General features: G+C 35.5%; 1 protein-coding gene across 3 annotated transcripts in view; it reads right to left on the minus strand.

Annotated features, from left to right (window-relative positions):
• TMEM135 (transmembrane protein 135) overlaps window positions 1–21829 on the minus strand; it is a 273418-nt gene that overhangs the window by 8776 nt on the left and 242813 nt on the right. For all 3 annotated transcript variants that reach the window (XM_030829053.1, XM_030829054.1, XM_030829055.1), the window contains 6 exons: window positions 19109–19150; window positions 12267–12413; window positions 8688–8757; window positions 5011–5178; window positions 1188–1251; window positions 138–214 (listed from right to left, as the gene is read on the minus strand). In XM_030829053.1, coding sequence (XP_030684913.1) covers window positions 138–214; window positions 1188–1251; window positions 5011–5178; window positions 8688–8757; window positions 12267–12413; window positions 19109–19150 — 568 coding nt within the window. The remainder of the gene's footprint in view (window positions 1–137; window positions 215–1187; window positions 1252–5010; window positions 5179–8687; window positions 8758–12266; window positions 12414–19108; window positions 19151–21829) is intronic.

Below are 21829 nucleotides of genomic sequence, written 5' to 3' on the forward strand. Positions count from 1 at the left end.
GGGGAATCAACTTTGCAAATACTTTTAGAGGATTAAAATTTATGTTTGCCATTGGGATATATATTTGCTGCTAAAACAGTCAGCAGCTAAAAGCTTTATATTCTTTGGAACTGTTCATGCATAAAAATTTCGCTTACCTCTACCAATTTGGATGCTAAATACATGGAAATTGTTGTGCTTTTATAAAACATCATTGATATACCTGCCAAAAATCCTGAAATAAGAAATAAGAAATAACTGATAAGATCGCAAAATATTTATTTGTTATTATGTCATCAGAAATGTTAATTCACTTACATAGAATCAGCACTACCTGTTGTTACAACACAATGAAGGACAGTAATACACCAGATGACATTAAAATGGGGTGAGATATTATTGCATATTTTTAAATTTAAAAAATTGATATTCAGAGTTAGAAATAAACAGTACTGATTTATGTATAACAAGAAGCTTTACATTTCTATTTTAACTTTAAAGAGGAGTGGTCTTGCCAAATACAATTTAAAAAAAATAATTTTTCAAAGCCTCTTGATTCCTTTTCAATTTTAAGTGGAAATATTTATTCATATATTCTCCTAATATTAAATAGTTCAAATGATTGTTAGTGCTATCATAATACTTCTCTCCATAGCACTGCTTTCATTATATAAATGGAAAACCAAAGCCAGGGGAGGAGGGGAGGTGTCGAATACTAATAACTAAGGTTATTCCTAATAAATACCTGATAAATTATCTATTTAATTTAATACATATATTGCACTTATAGAAAATAATATTTAGATTTTTTAATAAAATGATTAAATTCCTTTAAAAAGTTATTATGAAAATGTAGGTCATTTTCCAGTGGTAAAAATAGAATTTTCAATGAAATCTACTTGAACTTCCATTAATCACATATGGTAATTATAAGGCTTTACGTTCTTTTGTGACACATTTGCTAGGATTTATGGCCTATAGCAGGACAGATACCCAAGCCATTATGTTGCCAACTCAAAACATCAGATGGCAACAGTGCCTTGATATGTTAAACATCACAAAGTATTTGGACAAGTGCCTCAACTGGAATTCTATTACAATAGAGAAAGGAAGATTCATAGAAATTGGATGAATTGGATGGTATTTCTAATTCATTCCTACCACTGATTAATACAATAATAACCATTCATTTTTTATTATTGCTTTACCAGCTATAATAGCATGTAGTTCATCATCTAAGTTTCTGATCCAGCGCAGGAAGCAACTAGTGCCCTAGTTAAGGAGAAAATACAATGACTTCAGTTATTTTATTTCTAGAAACAAAAGCATTAAACAAAAACAACTATAATGAATAAATTCATCAGATTACCTTGCAGGTCAATTAGTGATCTTATCTAAATCAAACTGAATACATGATTGGAAAAATTATGAACAATAATATTTTATAAATTTATTACTCTAGATAGACTCTATTAAGAAATTACACATAATATTTTTATTGCACTGATTTTGCAAAATAAATCCATAAATTCCACTTTTGCCTAGCTATCGAATGCTGGGAAAAGCATCACTCCCATTTTAACAAGAACAAAAAGCTGGCTAAACTACAAGTCTGTCAGGCCACAGTTCTATACCCAGAGAAAATATTTCTCAAAACTGAAGGTGAAACAAAGATTTTTTCCAGACAGATAAAAGTTGAGAAAATCCATCACCAGCAGATCTGAGCTCACAGAAATGTTAAAGGTAGAAGGAATATGACACCAGACAAAAATTTAGAACTATGAAAAGAAATGCAGAGTTCTAGAAATAGAAAAGTGAAGGTAAACTTAGAAGACATGTTTTTCTTATCCTTACTTGCACTAAAATTGAATTAAGTATCTAAAATAGGGGTCAGCAAACTATGGTTCACTAGCCAAATCTAGCCTGCTACTTGTTTTTATATGGCTCAGGAGCTAATAATCATTTTTACAGTCCTAAATAAATGAAAAATAAATCAAAAGAATGACAACATCTTATGATGTGAAAATTACATAAAGTTCTAATTATAGTGTGATAAAGTTTTACTGAAATGCAGCCACACTCGTTCATTTATATATTGCCTATAGCTGCTTTCACACTGTAACAGCAGAGCTGGGTAGTTATGACAGAGACCATATGGTCACAAAGCCTAATAGTCATGATCTGGCTCTTCACAGAAAAAGTGTGTTGACCCCTGATCTAAAACAAAAATAGTAACAACATATTGTGGAGTGTATAACATATATAAAGATAGATGATAAATGTTAAATCCTATAACAAAGGATGGGAAGGAGAGATTCAAAGTACAGTGTTGTAAGGTCTGATACTGTATGTGAAGTAGTATAACATTACTTGAAGATTGGCTGATACATTAAAAATGTATATTATAAAATGTTAAGGCAGCCACTAAATTAAAGCAAGTACAAATAATAAGGCAATAGTGAAGACAGAATGGAGCCATAGTAAAATACACAATCAATCCAGAAGGCTGAAAAAGAAAAAAAAATAGAGGAAGAAAAAAAAGGAACAAATACAAAACAACTAACATGAAAGTAGGTTTAAACTCAATCACATCATCAACTATATATGTTTATATATAATACGTTATACGTAAACAGTATAAACATGCCAATTAGAAGACAGAGATGATCAGATTCTATAAGAAAGGGCCAACTCTCTGCAGCCTAAAAGAAACCAGTTTTTCAAACAAAGACAGAAAAAGTGAAAGAATGGAAACATTATAACATCAAACAATAATTTTAAAAAGTTGAAGTAGCTATATTAATATTAAACATAGACTACAAAACAATGAATATTACCAGAGATAAAGAGGAACCTTACCAAATTTTTAAAAGAGGGTCAGTTAACCAAGAAACAGAAAAAACAAGGTTTATTTGCCTGCCCTTCTCTTAACATTCTTACAAAGATACTATAGCATGGGCAATTTGTTTTAGAAAAATCACATACAGTTTTTGAACACACCACACGAATATTTCCCGAAATTTTCTGACCCAGTTGTATTTTTGTTACTTTAATACCATTTGTTTGTATTACCTAAGTAAATAAATAGTAACAGAAATGAAAAATAAAAAAGCAAAACAAAACACACTCTGAGATATGCTAGATGGTAGAGAATAACCAACCTGGGGCTAAAAATGTTGGTGATAATCCACATGTAAACAGTTAAGAGTTTATGTTAAGAATAAATACAAATGCTATAATGTGAGAAATTTTTTTAAATGTGAATATAAACTTGCAATTACCAATAATCTGTCCTTAACTCTTGTATATTCAAATACATTAGTAATGCTTCTTAGTCAAACCATATTGAAAATGTTTTTAATATTAGTAATATTTCATAACAAGTGATTATCTATAGTTTATTATTTCTCCTTTCCATTTCAAAATATTTTATCCATACCTACCTTTTATGAGCAAATTTTTACAGAAAACAACACTGTCCATGTTACCCTAAATAACTCCAGAATTGAGTTTTCCCATCATTAATTTTCTTTGCATTTAACAACGAAAAGTGTGTATATGTGTATGTATATATATACAAATATATATATACCCACAGAATATATATTCTTCTTTCAATATATTTATTAAAATATACATTAAAACTTAGTCAAAGAAATAAAGTATGAATAAAATATATATTTATAACTTTTTTGTAGACAGAGGGAAGGTAGACAAATTTCATCTACAAAAATGCACACTCCTTTAATGTCCTTAATTCATTAGTCAGACATATTGGAATGCCTGCTGCATGTTCCTGCAAAATGAGACACAATCCCTGTGCTCAAAACACATATCTTTGATAGAGTAAAATTAAGGCAAAAGTGAGCAATTTGTGCTTGTAGATTAAAAAAAAACAAATCTATTTTTTTCACAGTCATAGAGGCTGGGAGTTCAAAGATCAAGGTATGCTCAAGGTTTGCTCCTTCTGAGGCCTCTCTACATGGCTAGCAGATGGCCACCTTCTCCCTGTGTCCTCACATGGTCATTCCTCTGTGTGTGTATATATGTTCTAATCTCCTTTTTTTTTAAAAATTGCAACTTTTTTTTTAGATTCAGGGGATACATATGCAGGTTTGTTACAGGGGTATATTGTGTGGTGCTGAGGTTTGGGGTATGACTGATCCCAATACCCAGGCACTAGCTGTTCAATCCTTGCCCTGCTCCCTCCCTCCCTCCCTCCCTCCTCTAGAAGCCCCCAGTGACTTCTGTTGTCATCTTTATGTCCATGTGTTAGGTCAACATTAATTAACACACTTTACCATTTAGAGATTATATTCAGATTTAGAATCTTTTAAGTGTTTAATAAAATATGATTTACATATTAGTGATTCCATTATGCAAAAGGCCATCACTTAAAGTTGCAGAGTACTAGGTTAAGAATGATCTCTACATATATGTTTAGGCGTGAGCTTATATATGTATGGGCACTTTTATAGGAACATACAGAATGGGGTGGAAGACTGTGAACTCTGGTTATTTGAGACAGTGTAGTAGGAACTGTGAGTGGGTGGAAGAAGGAACATAAGTCATTGCTTATGTAAGTTACAACAGAAAATCCTCACCGATTCTATCAAGTGTTTATTTCAGCTAGAAAGATCTGAACTACATTTAAATTAATAACCAGGCAGTAAATGATTAAAAAAACAAATAAACCAGGCATATTAATATCATTTTTCATGTTGGAAATATCCCAAAAAATTCATATTTTCTGAGTGTCTATGTATTGAAAAAGAAAATGAGTCTGACAATGTTTAATACCATACGTAAATGTAAACATGTCTCACATTCGAGTATATTAAATAATATTTTAAAAGAAGAAATTTCTGCACCCTCACTTCCCAATATATTTTATAGATTTGGTTACGTCAAGATATGCATGAATATTCCAGAAAGAAGCATTAAAAAATAAGTGAACTAACACCATCTCTCATTTTAACAATAGCAATGTTATTTATTTCCCATTTTTCTTTCCTCTTCTAAAAGCCTTACCTTGTATATACTAACAAAAGAGCCAAGAAAAGCTCCAAGCTGGAAGTTTTCTTTATTGTAGAAGAGAGAAAGTAGCCGAGATGGCTGTGTAAACAGATGCCTAAATGCAGAGGGGATTCGGAGGCAGCACTGGATCAAGTACCCCACGCTAAACATTCTGATGAACCCCTAGAGGAAATTTGGAGAAAAAACCTGATTTACAAACAAATTTTGAAGTTTTTGATAGAATACGAATTTTACCATCTCAAAATAGAAACAAGACAAAACAAATTTAATCTAAGTTTATAGCACAGCAAAATAAAGCCTTAAAACCTCAAACAATAATTTTAAAACAATCACCTTAAAACTAAGAGTGAAATCTTGGAATGAGTTTACTTTCTTTGATTTACAAAGACTTAAAAAGTCTCACAAGCACTGGCCAAGTTTGCCTATGCACCAAAATTCCATTTCTTGACATTTTGTTGACAATAATCAGGATTTTAAATTCCTAAACCACAAATGAGTTTTACATACAAAAGCACTAAAATTCGAAAAACTACTTAATAAAACCAAATGCTCTTGAAAATGTTAACAGAAAACTGCTCTTAATCATTAGCATGAGTAGGGATTATTTTCATAGAAAAATATTTTCATTATTTGTTCAGACCTTTGGTGCTAACTTTTACAATGGTCAGGTAAGAAGAACTTCCAGGGGGCAGGGGGTGCAGAATTATATCTAGGTTTTCATTCCTGTGCTCCACTATGTCGGGCTAAAACATCTCTAGGGAGGAGTAGCTTTAAAGTACATTAACTAAACTTGAAAAAGCAAACCCACTACAAATCCATATTTGCTGTCAACATTTCTCTATACTTCCTTCAACTGTCCATAATGCAAAAGAGACCTGGAGAGGATGACTATTACTGGTCAATTTCCTTTCTGTATTTAGGAAGATGAATTTTAGATGTCTGAGAGACTGTAAGTAATTAATATTGAAACTGAAAAATTTCAATTAGCACAAAACATTAACAAAAAGAATAGTACTTTCTGTACAGTTCAACCAATACATTGTTAAAACCGGTACCCCATCCTCCTCCTCTCTAACTCTGACTGGAATGGGAAAATATCTACACTCATAGCAGTGTATGCCCAAAAGTTAGGTTTGTATTTTCTGGACTGCAGCTTTCTCTTCTAGGAAAAAAATTAATTACTATGAGGAAACACTGGTTAATTTACCTGAAACTACCTAATACCTTATTAAAACATAAAATCAAATTGTCCAATCAATTACTGTGAATTCTCAAGCATTTGCTTAACTGAAACTGCCTAGTATTTAAATGAATGAAATGATCACACTTTCATCTTGCCATTGATAACCTTATAATGATAATCTAAGGATTTAGGGATTACATTTACATTACAATCTGTTTCATGCTATTTTCAAGAGAACTATTCATCCACCCATCAATGTACTTAGAAAATATTTGCTGAATGCCTATTATCTGCCAAACATTACACTAGATGCTGGGGATAACAGTGATGAGGAGGACACAGAGTTCTTGCCTTCGTGGAGCTTTCATGCTCATTAGTGGAAAAGAAAATAACTAAGTAAACAAATACAAAAGATTGTAATAAATGTTATGAAGGAAGTAATCAAGACACTAGGATAGACATTAACAGGGCAATCTATATTAGATTAAATGTTAAGGGCAGACATGTAAATGATATGACATTTAAATAGACCCAAAAGAGAAGAAGCTAGCATGAGAAAAACATTTCAGACAGCTCAGACAGAAAACACAAAGCCAATTAAGAGGCTGGCAGGTATAAGGAACCAAGAAAAAGTTAGTGTGAATGGAGTACAGAATGTTGAGGACAATGTAATTAATATGAGTATTTATTCAGGGATACAATTTAACATATGGTGTAATTAAGTTTGTGAAATAATGAGGTCCATTGTCAAAAAATTTCACTACCATGTTTATGGTTTAAATTCCTCACCCACAGGTCTCCAAATAGTTTTACATTCATGGATATAATACAGTATTCCAATTTATACACAAATTGCCAAGTTTACAGTACTGGTACACATTTGAAAGAATCACTAGTTTTTTATTGCTTGGAAATTCTCACTAACTTTCTCATACAATTTTTTTAATATCACCGCCCCCACTCCAAATTTCTCAAATACCTCTGATTTAATCCAAATACTTCTCTTAGTTCCCCATCTAAAGTTTTCCTTTGAACTGCAATCATATTCAGTTGGAAGGAAGAATAAATCCAGGTACCAGGTGACTTGGACTGCCAGCAATGTTACTTTTTTTTTTTTTGGCCACTTTAAACTGAGGCAGGAAATCAAATTTGGAAAGAGTGTCAGAAAGTATTGCACAACTGAGGAACAAAACAAAACAAAACCCTACTGTTTTATCATTTTGGGGAATTGTGAAGCTAAGTGTGGGCTGGGCTAATGGCAGTGTCAACACTGGGCCATAGATGTTTACCTTCATGAGCACTAATGTGGGATAGTTCCTCCTTTCTAGAGTAACCATAAAGGGGCTGTATTTTGGGGTGCTGCACAACTCTGCTCTTCTCATCAACTGAGTAGAGACTAAAATTGCAAGAAGAACAAACTTTCTACAGCATTGGAACTGCTAGAGCACCATTCAAAACTAAGCAACTTGGCTGGTCGTGGTGGTTCACAGCTGTAATCCTAGTGTTGGGAGGTCAAGGCAGGCAGATCACCTAAGGTCAAGAGTTCAAGACCAGCCTGGCCAACATGGTGAAACTCTGCCTCTACTAAAACACAAAAATTAGCCAGGCATGATGATGGGTGCCTGCAATCATCCCAGCTACTCGGGAGGCTGAGATGGGAGAAGTGCTTGAACCTAGGAGATGGTGGTTGCAGTAAGCTGAGATCGTGCCACTGCACTCCAGCCTGGGTGGCTGAGCGAGACTCTGTCTTTAAAAAAAAAAAGAAAAAAAAGCTAAAGAACTTGCAGCAGATGGTGCCACCTGTGCCATGCTGACTGCAAAGAAAATAACTTTCTTCTCAGAAGTGGTGGTGATGGGAGAAGGGAGGAGGGACAGCACAACAGCAGGGGAACAGGGAGAGACACACTGGTACACAAGTCCACTAGGGAGTCAAGAATTTATGCCAGGCATAGTTAGCTCTCTTAATGTAGAGCAACTGTGGACATGCTCCAGTTATCTCAATGGCTTAAAAAAAAAAAAAAAAAGTAATAGTTTTACAAGTCCAAAATTAAATGCCGTTGTACCAGACTTGGCACAGTGCATACAGTGTATGTGTGTGAGTGCTGATCCAGCTAGCACACAGCACAGTCTGGGAGTCGGAGTCTTGTTCTAGGATGTAGTTCTAATGAGAATACATTACAAAGTGCAAATTTTAATGACTTTATGTTTCCTTGTTGTTATCCCATCTTATCTTCTATATCATAAGTTTTAAATAAGTCAATTTTTAAACAAGCTAATTTTTAAATTATTTAAGGATCTGGTAAGTGAATATTGAAAGCTAAATCGTCACCTATTGTCACAAATTTCTCACTCTTGAAGTCAAATTCAAAGAATGATAGCATTTATTAATGTCAACTTTTCCATTTATTTTTAAATTATTTCTAAATAAATAAGTTATTTCTATACCCATTCCCTATTGTTAATAAAGTACATACTTTCATATACTTACTTTAATGCAATAAGAGATGCAATTATCTTCATAATGTTTGCAACATCTATGCCTTGGTCCATGTTTGCATCTGAAATTGAACCCAAAAAAATTAAACTATTTATAATTAAAGTGTGTATATCCATGTGTTTGTACATGTTTGTGGATCTGTTTAAAGCTTTCTAACCAAAAAAAAAAAAAAAAAAAAAGAAAAAGAGAAAAAAACATCGCTTTCTTTTTTTTCCTTTTTTTTTTTTTTTTGAGACAAAGTCTTGTTCTTGCCCCCCAGGCTGGAGTACAATGGCGCGATCTCGGCTCACTGCAACCTCTGCCTCCTGGGTTCAAGCGATTCTCCTGCCTCAGCCTCCCAAGTAGCTGGGATTACAGGCGCCTGCCACCACACCCAGCTAATTTTTGTATTTTTAGTAGAGATGGGGTTTCACCATGTTGGCCAGGCTGGTCTCAAGCTCCTGACCTCAGGTGATCCGCCCACCTCGGCCTCCCAAAGTGCTGGGATTACAGGTGTGAGCCACCGTGCCTGGCCCACTCACTACTTCTAAATATGTGTCACTTTTGGTGTTTTGGGACATACAAAAGCAAGAACGACAGATATTTTTGCTTTTTCTATTTGCTGCTTACCATTTGACACATTGTATAAACTATGTGACTGCAGTCAAAATACTTGAATACGGACTAGAGAAACCACACTGTTATTTGTGGTTAAATATGAAAAAATATGTATATATTATATATATACTCTGCCAAGTCTTTTGGAAACTTTAAATTGCTTATTGTAGAGTATAATGGTAATAAATCATCCATGAAGTCAGTACTTGAGCAAAAGTCATAATGAGAATGTGCTCAGGTTACAGGAATTTATACTTAATTAGATTTGAGAGAAAACATCTGGAAAAGAAACATGATATAGTATTAGAATTCAAAATTCAGTTGAAATAAATATAGAAATAGAGATCATGTGGTAATTCAAAAGTAGCTAATTTGTGATTTAATTGTAAACCACTTAACCCTCCAGTGTTTAATAAATATTTCTGCTGGGAGGACTACTGTTCAGGATGCACTCATTTTAGTGGTTTAGCATGTTGAATCCAAGACTATTTATTCACCATAGGCATAAAAAAAGTAAGTAGAATATCTAACATGGGTCTAGCTCTCCCTCTCTTTGAGGGTTCATGTTCCAAAATAAGCGGTCTTTATAACTTCTTTGAGATTGTAGCTAATTAATTATTTTCATGGTTGAACCACATGAATGTTTTCCTGTTTATAACAATAACTCATAGAGCAATGTTCTGGCTCTGCACCTCTCCAATCCCATTCGCAAATTGATTTGCAAGACCTTTACAGAAATCCAATTCTGCACTACAGCTGGAGCATACAGCCTTTCCTAGTCAAAGGTGACAGCAACAGTTCAGTTCACACTGGCCATAGCCCTTATATCTTTAGAATGCTAAGGCATATCTGGCCATGTGAAGCTGTTGAGTGATTAAAGCTGGAGACCTGAAAAGCAGTGAATAAGAGAAAGGCTGCCTCATGCAAGCCATCACTCTTCACACTTCTAAGTGTCCCCTTCAAAGACATTTCTCAACCATTGCTACCAGAACTACACTGAAATTGTCAAGTTTCCTTTTTTTTTTTTTTTTTTAAGAGATGGGGGTGTCACTGTCATCCAAGCTGGAGTATAGTGGCATGATCATAATGATCATAGATCACTGCAGCCTTGAACTCCTAGACTCAAGCTATCCTCCCACCTCAGCCTCCTGAGTAGCTAGGACTACAGGCACATGCCACCAATCCTAGCTAATTTTTAAATGTTTTTTAGAGACAGGGTCTTGCTATGTTGCCTAAGCTGGTCTCAAACTCCTGGCCTCAAGTGATTCTCCTACCTCAGTCTCCCAAAGTGTTAGTTTTACAGGTGTGAGCCACCATGCCTGGCCTAAATTTTCTTTGCTAGTGAAGTTAAATCCTGATATCAACTGTACTGTCAATTAGTCTTTCTTAGTCACTCGTAAATGGCTTCCCAAGACCTGGACTGCCTGTCTCCTGTATATTTGCTTTGCTTCTGTAGTATTCTGCATCCACTTTCATACCACTAGACCCACTGAGGCTACTCTGATGCGTTCTGTCATGACCTGATCAGTTCTGACGCCCAAGGCATCATTCACCCATATAATTCATTCTCTGCATTCCCCTCTGATTCCTGTTGAAATTATTTCCATTAACAGGATCCTTTCTCCCTTTTCTCCACTGAGGTAACCCATAACTATTTTTGAACTTGTTTAATAAATTCAACTACCATAATTATTCCTGTTATCTTCTAGATGTATTGTTTGTTAAGATGAAGACAAAATCTTTAAATTCAATAAAAATTTGAGTACGCTCCCTGTGCTCATATTTTATGTCAGGCAAGTTCATAAAAGTTATCTCATTTAATGCTCACAGCAATTCTTACTAGAGATTATTAACCCCAGTTAACAGATAAGAACTTGGAAATGCACAATGGTTAAATCTCTCATCCAAAGTTACAACGCTGGCAGAGGGAAAATAAGAGTGAAACATAGGTTTTCTAATTTATTAAAGGACCTCAGCTTCCTATAATTCAATGGTCCCCAACCTTTTTGGCACCAGGGACTGGTTTCATGGAAGATAATTTTTCCACTGACTGGGTGGCGGGGGAGGGGGGTGGTTTAGGATGAAACTGTTCCACCCCACATCATCAGGCATTAGATGCTCATAAGAAGCACACAACTTAGATCCCTTGTACGTGCAGTTCACAATGGGGTTTGTGCTCCTAGGAGAATCTAATGCCACTGCTGATGTGACAGGAGGCAGAGTTCAAACGGTAATGCTCTCTGGCCTGCTGCTCACCTCCTGCTGTGTGGCCGGGTTCCTAACAGGCCTTGGACCAGTACTGGTTCATGGCCCAGGGGTTCGGGACCCTTGCTATAATTGATCCCCTAACTTTCTTTATTGCCTACTCATTCCACCCTCTCTAAAATATCACTACCAAGATTTTATTTATTGGTTGATAATCTAATTTCAAACTATTAAATTTATTTTCATAAATATCTACACTAGAAATATAAATGAAAATTTGTATGAAACATGAAAACTTCTTTTTATAATATACAAATAAAAACATTTCAGTTTGAGAACCCCAAAAATTTTCACTCTTACAAAATATCCTTTACTTAAGGGTTGTCCCTTATTATTCCTTAATCGTCTTGAATCTCTCTCAGGAATTTTGCTTCCTTCTTTCCATACTTGGCACATTAAATCAACACATATTAATCAGTTTCCTGAAGTTCTCCATCATAGCCTCCTGTAATTCTGCCTGGTTTGAAATACAAAAGTATTCCAATTTTGTGCAAACCTCTTTTAAAGGCATATGCTGGTCTACAGTCCTGCCAGAAATAATAAATCATATTCACTTGCCATTGTGTGCCTTTTATAAAATTCTATGCACAGTTTCTGATGAAAAATGATCATCATTACCTGAATAGAAAACAAAAATACCTTGGCATGGTACAAATATCATACGAAACAGTGACAAAGCAGTTTAAAATATCAAGATAAAGAGCTCACATTGAATCCACAAATGTCCTGACTAGACCAATCATATTCATTCTTCTGGGTTTTTCCTCATGTTGCTCTCTCTTCTGTTCTACTTTTGCATATGCTGCCTCTGGTGAGAAAGAATGTGTGGGAATTTCTTCCTTCCCTACAATGAACCTAAAGAAAAGAGCACAATGTGAAGCATTTTTCACTTAAAAAAAATCAATGAGGGGAAAAAAAAAAAGACTTTGTTTATAAACAAATACGCTTTGGCAAGTATCATCATTTGAGATAGTATTTTCACAGTTTACATAAAATCGAATCATCCTATGAAGAAAAAGACTTTCAAAATCTGAATACTAAAAAAAAATTAATAGTCATTTGTTTGATAATGCAGGTATTTAAAAATCAAACTGACCAAGTAAAATACAGCACCACACTTAAGCACCCTTTAACTTGAGACACCACTTTTTAAATATATGCCTTAGAGTTTTTCAAAAGAAACAGGTATACTTGGGTATACTAGTAAATCACAACACTAATAAATCACAAAAATTATGTATTTTTTTCTTAAATTTGGCTACTAGTTATAATTGAATGAGATTCTCATTTACAGTAAAACTCAACATTTATACCTATCATTTTGAGTCATAAACAGCTGCAGCACACTAGGTCATCTGTATTCACACAGGGAAACAGAGTACAGTACAGAACAGGAATCAGAAAACAGTCAGGATTCCCCAAGTCCTCATATTATTTCATTAGAAAATCTGAAAGCTGATGTTATTCTAATCTACTTATTTTTCTTTGGAAAAATAAAATGTCTAGAAAATAATATTCCTATTTCATCAAAACTAGACTATATTTTTCCAAAGACAATGAATGGAAAATATTACCACAATTAGAAATCCCTCAAGAAGTATCCTTTCTCAGAGTTTGCAGTATCACTGTTTACACCTATCCTGTAAGAGTCATTGCACTTATAAAGAATAACTAAGCTTTCCCAAGGCAATACTACCTTCCAAGCTTTCAGAAAATACAGTAAAATACAGATAGAACAGGATCAATAACAATACACTAAAATTCTGGAACTTGAGCCAGGCATAGTGGTTCCTGCTGTAACCCTGACACTATGGGAGTCGATGCAGGACAATCACTTGTGGCCAGGAGTTCAAGAACAGCCTGGTCACCAGAGTGAGACCCCACCTTAACAAAAAAATTAAAAATCAGCTGGGCATGGTGGTGTACGCCTGTAGTCCCAGCTACTTGGGAGGCTGACGTGGGAGGATTGCTTGAGCTCAGGAATTAAAGGCTGCAGTGGGCTATGATCATGCCACTGCACTTCAGCCTAGGCAATACAGTAAAATCCTGTCTCTTTAAAAAAAATAAAAAAAAAAATGTAACTTGAGACCTGTGACAAACAGAATATGAAAGCGTAAATACTTAGAAAGAAAGAAAAAGCTGTTACTACCAACAACTGCAACCCATCCTGTTCAGACAACCTTGGTAAAACATCTAGCTTATCAAATCATAAGGGGTGTGCAAGGGGTTTGTTTGTCACCAGATGGCAGCTGTGCATCTTTGGTAGCTGTCAGTTCAAATGAATTTGTTTCTTACTTATGGGTGTACACAGAGAGTTTAAGATCTGTACTGCTGTTCCTTAACAGCAACAAGTGTAAAACTATGCCAGAACAGATAGAACAGTTTCTCTTACACTTTTCATAAAACTGTTGCTATTTTGGCCAGGATTGACTGTTTCAGATTAGAGGTCACTTCCTTGGAGAAGCTGACCCTGTCCCAGGCCAGAATAAGGAATGATCTTTCTTCTGTACTAGGAAAGCCCAATGAACTGCCAGTACAGTAATGTACATGCCATTTTAGTAGTCTACATCCCCTACTCAACTGAGAGGCCTGTGAGACCATGTATATCTTCTTTGCTGTTATATCCCAGCATCTAGCATAGTGTCTGGCACGTGGTAAATATTTAATACATATTGAATGAATGAATATAGTAATAGCTGGAATTCTCTGAACATATCTTATATGACAGGCACAGTGCCAACTGAGCCTTTTACAAATATTAATTCATGTAATCCTCACAATAATACTATAGGTGTCACAATTCCCATGAGAGTTGGCACGGTTAAGTATCTTGTCCACAACCAATAAATTATCAGTACTTACTTGAACCCAGAATTGTCTGGCCTAAAGTCTGGCTTCTTAATCACTAAGCTACATATATTTCTAACTATGTTTTAAACTATGATGAATAAGGCTAGCATATCTTCAGAGTCTCACACTGGCTTTTCTCCCGTGGTTGTGTCCTTGACACTATTCTTTTGACTTCTACTGTTATCTGTATACACAGATAATTTTCAAATCATCCTACACACAATTTCCAGAGGAAGCTTCCCAAAGTGCATATCTGAACTGACTACACATATCCTCAAAGAACTTCATGGGCTTATGGCCTACTGAATTAAATACAAACTTCAAGCTTAAGTCAGTATCTGATGCAGAGTGAGTGCTCACTATAGAAACTATTATTATATTACAATTAAATGAACTACTTGACATTCTCCAAATAAATCATGCGTCTGTATTGCTCTTCTTATCTGGATCATTCTTCCCTACATCTTTACTAAAAATCTTATTTGTTTTTTAAAATCTATCTTAAATGCTCCTTCCACTCTCTCATTCCCACCCACCCCCACAGGAAAATAAAAGTAATAATAATTTGTGAATTACAGAACACTTATCTTCTATTATTACGTTTGGGATTTTGTAGTCTATAAGTAATTTTGTGCAAATCTCCTGCTTTCTTCTCTCCATTTACTCCTTTCCACAGCTTGGGGAAAGACGTTAGGTTAGGTTTGCCTAAAATATATTCCTGAAATAACCTACACTTCTCTTTTGCAACATTCAGCACAGTTAAAATTAATGCTCTCTTCCCCACTAGACGATAAGCTCTCTGAGAACAGAGACTGTATCTGGCTCATTCCCCAGTGTATTCTCAACACTTAGTACAAGACCTGGGGCAGAATAAATGTATACTAAGTATATCTATCAGTGAATGTTAGCTTTGTAGCTCCTGTATTATCTCACACTTGTTGAGGAGTGCTGATATGGTTTGGCTCTGTGTTCCCACCCAAATCTCAACTCGAGTTGTAATCCTCACATGTCGAGGGAGGGACCTGGTGGGGGTGATTGGATCATGGGGGCAGTTTCCCCCATGCTGTTCTCATGATAGTGAATTAGTTCTCAGGAGAGCTAATGGTTCTAAAATGTGGCACTCCCTCACTCTAGCTCTCTCCCTCTCCTGCCGCCTTGTGAAGAAGAAGCCTGCTTCCTCTTGGCCTTCTGCCATGATTGTAAGTTTCCTGAGGCCTCCCTAGCCATAAGAAACTGTGAGTCAATTAAATCTCTTTTGTTTATACATTAACCAGTCGAGTAGGATCTTTATAGCAGTGTGAGAACAGACTAATAGACTAATACAAGCGATTTTTAAAAAGGTGCTAAAATGAAGTAAAGTTTTGTGGTTTTTTTGGTTTTGTTTTTGTTTTTTTTGAGACGGAGTTTTTGCTCTTATTGCCCAGGCTAGAGTGCAGTGGCGTAATCTTGGCTCACTGCAACCTCTGCCTTCCGGTTTCAAGCAATTCTCCTGCCTCAGCCTCTCAAGTCGCTGGGATTACAAATGCCCGTCACCACACCCAGCTAATTTTTTTGTGTTTTTAGTAGAGACAGGGTTTCACCATGTTGATCAGTCTGGTCTCAATCTGCTGACCTTGTGATCCATCCGCCTCAGCCTCCCAAAGGGCTGGGATTACAGGTGTGAGCCACTGTGCCCGGCGGTTTTTTTTTTTTTTTTTTTTTTTTTTTTTTTGAGACAGAGTCTTACTCTGTCACCCAGGCTGGAGTGCAGTGGTATGATCATAGCTCATTGCAACCTCTGCCTCCCGAGTTCAAGCAATTCTCCTGCCTCAGCCTCCCAAACATCTGGAATTACAGGTGCCCACCACCACGCCTAGCTAATTTTTGTATTTTTAATAGAGACGGGTTTCACAATGTTGGCCAGGCTGGTCTCTAACTCCTGACCTTAAGTGATTGCCCGCCTTGGCCTCCCAAAGTGCTGGGATTACAGGCGTTAGCCACCATGCCCAGCCTGAAGTAAAGTTTAATATTTTAAAGCTTTTTAGCCTTTGTCTAATTAGGACACATTAAACTGGAGTACTTTGTAAATATTTGTCCTTTATGGATAAAGGACAGTTTTCCTCTGAGAGAACAATGTATGTTTTCATGATACAGCAATTATGATCTGTATGAGATAAGCACTTCCTTAAGCCATTTTATGATTGTATTCCTTTAAATCTCACCGTTCTCAAATGTATCAAGCTCTGAGTATCTTTTCCTCACCAAAGTTTAATATTGTCAGGAAGTCATATTAAATTGTGCTACAGAAAGCATTTTCCTTTCCCCTTCCCTTTGTAATTAACATTAAATTTTGCACTTTTGACTTGCTATAAATGTACAGCATATGTCTACAATAAAAATCACAACCGCCAGGACTGCAAAGAGGTAGCAGGAAAGACATGTCAGATAATACTTTTTGAAAGCCTACAAGAAGCACCCACATTAACTCACATTATTTTTTTGCAATGAAACTTGACAACAAAAAATATATTTGGCTTTTAGTAACATTCTTCTGAGAATCAACTTTGTAAGTTTGAGATTAATTCATCTGCAATGTGGTGAGTCCATATTCACCATATAAATGCAAGAAATAGCCACATTTCTTGAATCCAAATTCACCACACTGCAGATTGATTATGAAACAGAATTAAAATGAAACAGAATTTGCTTGGTGGAAGGAGATGCACAAATAAACATATGAACATTCACAATATTTAACAATTTTCTTGCTTTAGCAACAAGAATATTATCAAGAATTAACAAACATTTTTTCTAGAATATTTTTCTACAATACAGAGAAAATTTAAGTGCAAATAGTCCACACTAGCCCTCTGTTAAAAGTGGATTCGAAGAAAAGACACAAAACCATCTGACACATTTTAAGTTTTTGCAAGAATTCTGGGAGTCTAAGGAGATGTAGGAAAACAAGACTAAGTTTTTCCTTCTCTTTTGAAAACCTAATATTTGTTTTTGTTATCAACTTCAAACTTAATACCAAATGCTTCCTAGTCAATGCAACAAAAATAACAAAAACTTTATTTTCTAATAAATTTCATGATCTTTTACTGAAAAATAACAGTAAAGAAATTAGTGTTGAGTATTATGACTTAGAAAGTTATTGTTCCCACAGAGTTCTCACAACCAAAGACATTCTTAATTATACAGTAGACTCCATTTGTTCCCTCCCAAACCAGTTTCCTTGCATGCCATGTGATTTTCTGTTAATAGCACCGTCTTTCAGGCACTTTGGTTTTCAATATGTGGCTGGGATTACAGGGTGGAGGGGAAGAGAAAGAAGGAAAATATCAGTCTTCATTTTCATTCATTGCAAGTCTTAACTTTTTCTCCTTCTCTTTAATCCTCCCACTATCACCCAAATTCTAGTCCTTATTGTCTTTCCACCTTCTGGTTCTCTCTTTTTCAATGTCTCAAATACTGTGGCCAGACCAATCTTTCTGAAACACTGTCAACCACCCTACTCAAAAAGCGTTAGTAGCTCCCTACTGCTGACCTTATCAAATCCAAGTTTGTCTTTTTTCCCCCCAGGTCTTCCATAATCAGGTCTTCCCTACTCTACATATCAAAAAATATTTTATATTCCCTAATATAAACTTTTCATACCATTTTCTCACTGTTACCTCACACTTCATTTTTGCAATTTTCACTCTCTTGCTACTATTACTCACTTCTACCCAGACTGCATTTCCTCTTCCCTGTAGTTATCGAAAGCTATCCTTAAAGTACAGTTTAAGGCACATCATCTATGAGAATATAACAAAAATAATAGCCAACATTTCTTGAGTATTTACTACATGCCAGCCACTGGTTGAGACATTTTTCACATATTAACTCATTTGATCCTCAAAATAACCTTGAGACAGTTAGGTAAAAACTTTTGCTAGTATTGAAGCTTTCCCTAATTTTTCCCTCCAATATTTGCAGTAAAAACCACACTACTGATCTTCACCAAGCATCTACTATATGTTCTTTGGATTACAAAACAGGCAACATTTATGATATAAACTAGATAAACAGTAGGTATGGAGTCAGTATATATAGTTAACTTGTGTGATGTTAAATTAGTCAAATATTCTAAGCCTCAGTTTTCTCATCATGTTACATCTCACAGAACTGTTGCAAAAATTTAATTTTCTAATCTATGAGAAAATTCTTGGTGAACTATAAAATATAATGCTAATGCTAACCAACGTTTCTACAGTATATACCATGTGCCAATTGCTATGCTAAAAGATGGGCTATGAGGTGAAAAGACTCTAGTGATACTTAAAATCGAATCTGTGTTTGACGGTACATGAGTCCTGCCCTAAAGCAAACCCATAATCTAGTACCACACAATTAAATACTTAACTTTTCAGTAATTGTTCATGAGCAGCTCTGTCTTTCCAAGCTCCCTGAAGTGAGTTCTTGTATTTCTTTTCAAACACCCCACAGTAAAAAGCACACAATAGGTCCAAAAGAAGTAGCTGATTAATTTTTAGAGGGAAAAATCTGACAAATTACTCTTTCAATGAGCTATACATCCGCAGGCTTGGAAGTACTTTTGTGAATTCTAAAATTATTTTCAGTTTCACTGTTTAGTCAATACATATTTATTGTAATTATGTATAATTTTTTAAGTTAACTTGTAAATTCTCTCTCAGCATAAAATAAATGTTACTTACCTAAGTGCAGAAAATGTAAATCCTTTCAAGCCATCCTTGCACCTAAAACAATAAGAATTTACAATCATAAAATAACATATTTTGAGATATAAGTAGTATATTACATAGCTATTAAATTTTTTCTGAAAATAGTGTTTTAAAAGATGAAACTCTTAAGGCAAAAATCTGAACATTATGAATGGTCAAAAGAGCAATAAGCAATGAAGTAAGTCACCTTACACAAAATGATTAATATGATAATGCCTTCCTATGTCACAATAACATTACTTAGAGCTCAGCTCTCAAATAGGCAGGTGGAAGAGAGACTTAAGTAAATCTAAGGGCTCCATCTGGACTTAAAGTGAGGGCTGGGAGTAAAGCAGCCTCTACAAATCCCTGGGGGACCAATTTGCTGAGAAGAAAAAGACCACATACACCTGGTGGGCGTTATATATGGATAATTCAAGGTCCTGACTTCGTCCTATTAAATATGTGAAGGCACAGTATTCATAATATAGAGTTGGCAGGCACAGAAAGGTTTCAACTTCAGTTCAACAGTTTTAATTCCTGATTAAGCCCAATTAGAACAGATCACAGAGCATGAAGAACAGAATTGGGGTGAAGGGAGAGCAGAAAGACAAGACTCCAAATGGTATTTATTGAGTGCTTACTATAGCTGGGCACTGTTTTCAGCTCTTTATATGTGTTGTCTCATTTAATCATATCACTAAACTGTATGAATAGAGATTTTTCTCTATTGCACTGCTACACAGAGGCTCAAAAAATGCAGTAACCTAAGTCACAAAAGTAATAGCAGTCAGAATTCCAGAATTTGGGGGCTGGAGGGGATTGTCTGACTTTAAAAGTTATGTTTTTTTCTTATACATCCTCCTGAAACAGTCTACTGTCTTCAGCTGGGGAAGATTCAAATTACATCATAGTTAAGAAAAAAAAGATTCTCAGACTTGCAAAAAAATATTTAAACAAGATCTTAAAATAGGGACATTACTACGCTGGCTTTACAACATCCTGCTGCTGTTACTCAATGTCTTTGCTCTTCTTTATACCTATGATCACCTTAAACAAAGAGATTTTGAGTATTTACTATCAAAGGCCTAGGCCAGGCGCAGTGGCTCACACCTGTAATCCTAGCACTTTGGGAGGCCGAGGCCAGCGGATCACCTGAGATTAGGAGTTCAAGACCAGCCTGACCAACATGGAGAAACCCCATCTCTGCTAAAAATACAAAATTAGCCGGGCGTGGTGGCACATGCCTGTAATCCCAGCTACTCGGGAGGCTGAGGCTGGAGAATTGCTTGAACCCAGGAGGCAGAGGTTGCAGTGAGCCAAGATTGCACCATTGCTCTCCAGCCTGGGCAACAAGAGTGAAACTCTGTCTCAAAAAACAAAGAGTAAGGCCTCAAATAGAATAGGGCAATTATTCCTCTATGTCTTCTGTATGAAAGGCCACAAACGAAATGCATAAAAATGTAAGAAATGTATTTTAATCAAAATCATATACATTTTTATTAGATGCAGTATAGAATCTGAGAAAATAATCCACATGCACAGAGATGTTTTAAAACAACCCCATCAAAAATTGGGCAAAGGATATGAACAGACCCTTCTCAAAAGAAGACATTTATGCAGCCAACAAACATATGAAAAAAAGCTCAACATCAATGATCATCAGAGAAATGCAAATCAAAACCACAATGAGATACCATCTCACGCCAGTAAGAATGGCGATTATTAAAAAGTCAGGGAACAATAGATGCTGGTGAGGCTGTGGAGAAGTAGGAACGCTTTTACACTGTTGGTGGGAATGTAAATTAGTTCAACCATTGTGGAAGACAGTATAGCGATTCCTCAAGGATCTGGAACCAGAAATAACATTTGACCCAGCAATCCCATTACTAGGTATATACCCAAAGGAATATAAATCATTCTACTATAAAGATACATGCACACGTATGTTTATTGCAGCACTATTTACAATAGCAAAGACATGGAACCAACCCAAATGCCCATCAATGATCAAATGGATAAAGACAATGTAGTACACATACACCATGGAATACTCTGCAGCCATAAAAAGGAATGAGATCATGTCCTTTGCAGAGACATGGATGAAGCTGGAAGCCATCATCCTCAGCAAACTAACACAGAACAGAAAACCAAATACTACATGTTGTCACTCATAAGTAGGAGTTGGACATTGAGAACACATAGACACAGAGAGAGGAACAACACACACCATGGCCTGTTGGGGTGTGGGGAGTGAGGGGAGGGAAGTTGGAGGACTGGTCAATAGTTGCAGCAAACCACCATGGCACACGTATACGTATGTAACAAACCTGCATGTTCTGCACATGTATCTCGTATTTTTTTTTAGAAGAAAAAAAAAACAAAAACTCAATTTCAATTAAGCAACATGATCTACTTCCTAGTCATGTTAACAGTGAGAAATGTAACCACAGAATTTAGCTAACATACTACATAATTGTCTACCTTACACAGAATAGGGGTAAAGGCAAAAGAATTCAGATGGAAGGATAAAATGTGCATGGGAAAATTATAGCATTAAAATGATTAAACTTATCTTTTTCCATCTGATGAAAGTGTTTTGTAGTAATTTAAAAACCCATAATCTAGATAGGTAAGATGGTGAGGAAACAGGTTAAGGGGTCTATTGACTGCAAAACAGAAAGCAGTAAACTGATTAAAAGATTATGTATATCT

This window comes from Nomascus leucogenys, chromosome 15, assembly GCF_006542625.1.
Source record: "Nomascus leucogenys isolate Asia chromosome 15, Asia_NLE_v1, whole genome shotgun sequence".
In the NCBI taxonomy this organism is placed as follows: Eukaryota; Metazoa; Chordata; class Mammalia; order Primates; family Hylobatidae; genus Nomascus; species Nomascus leucogenys.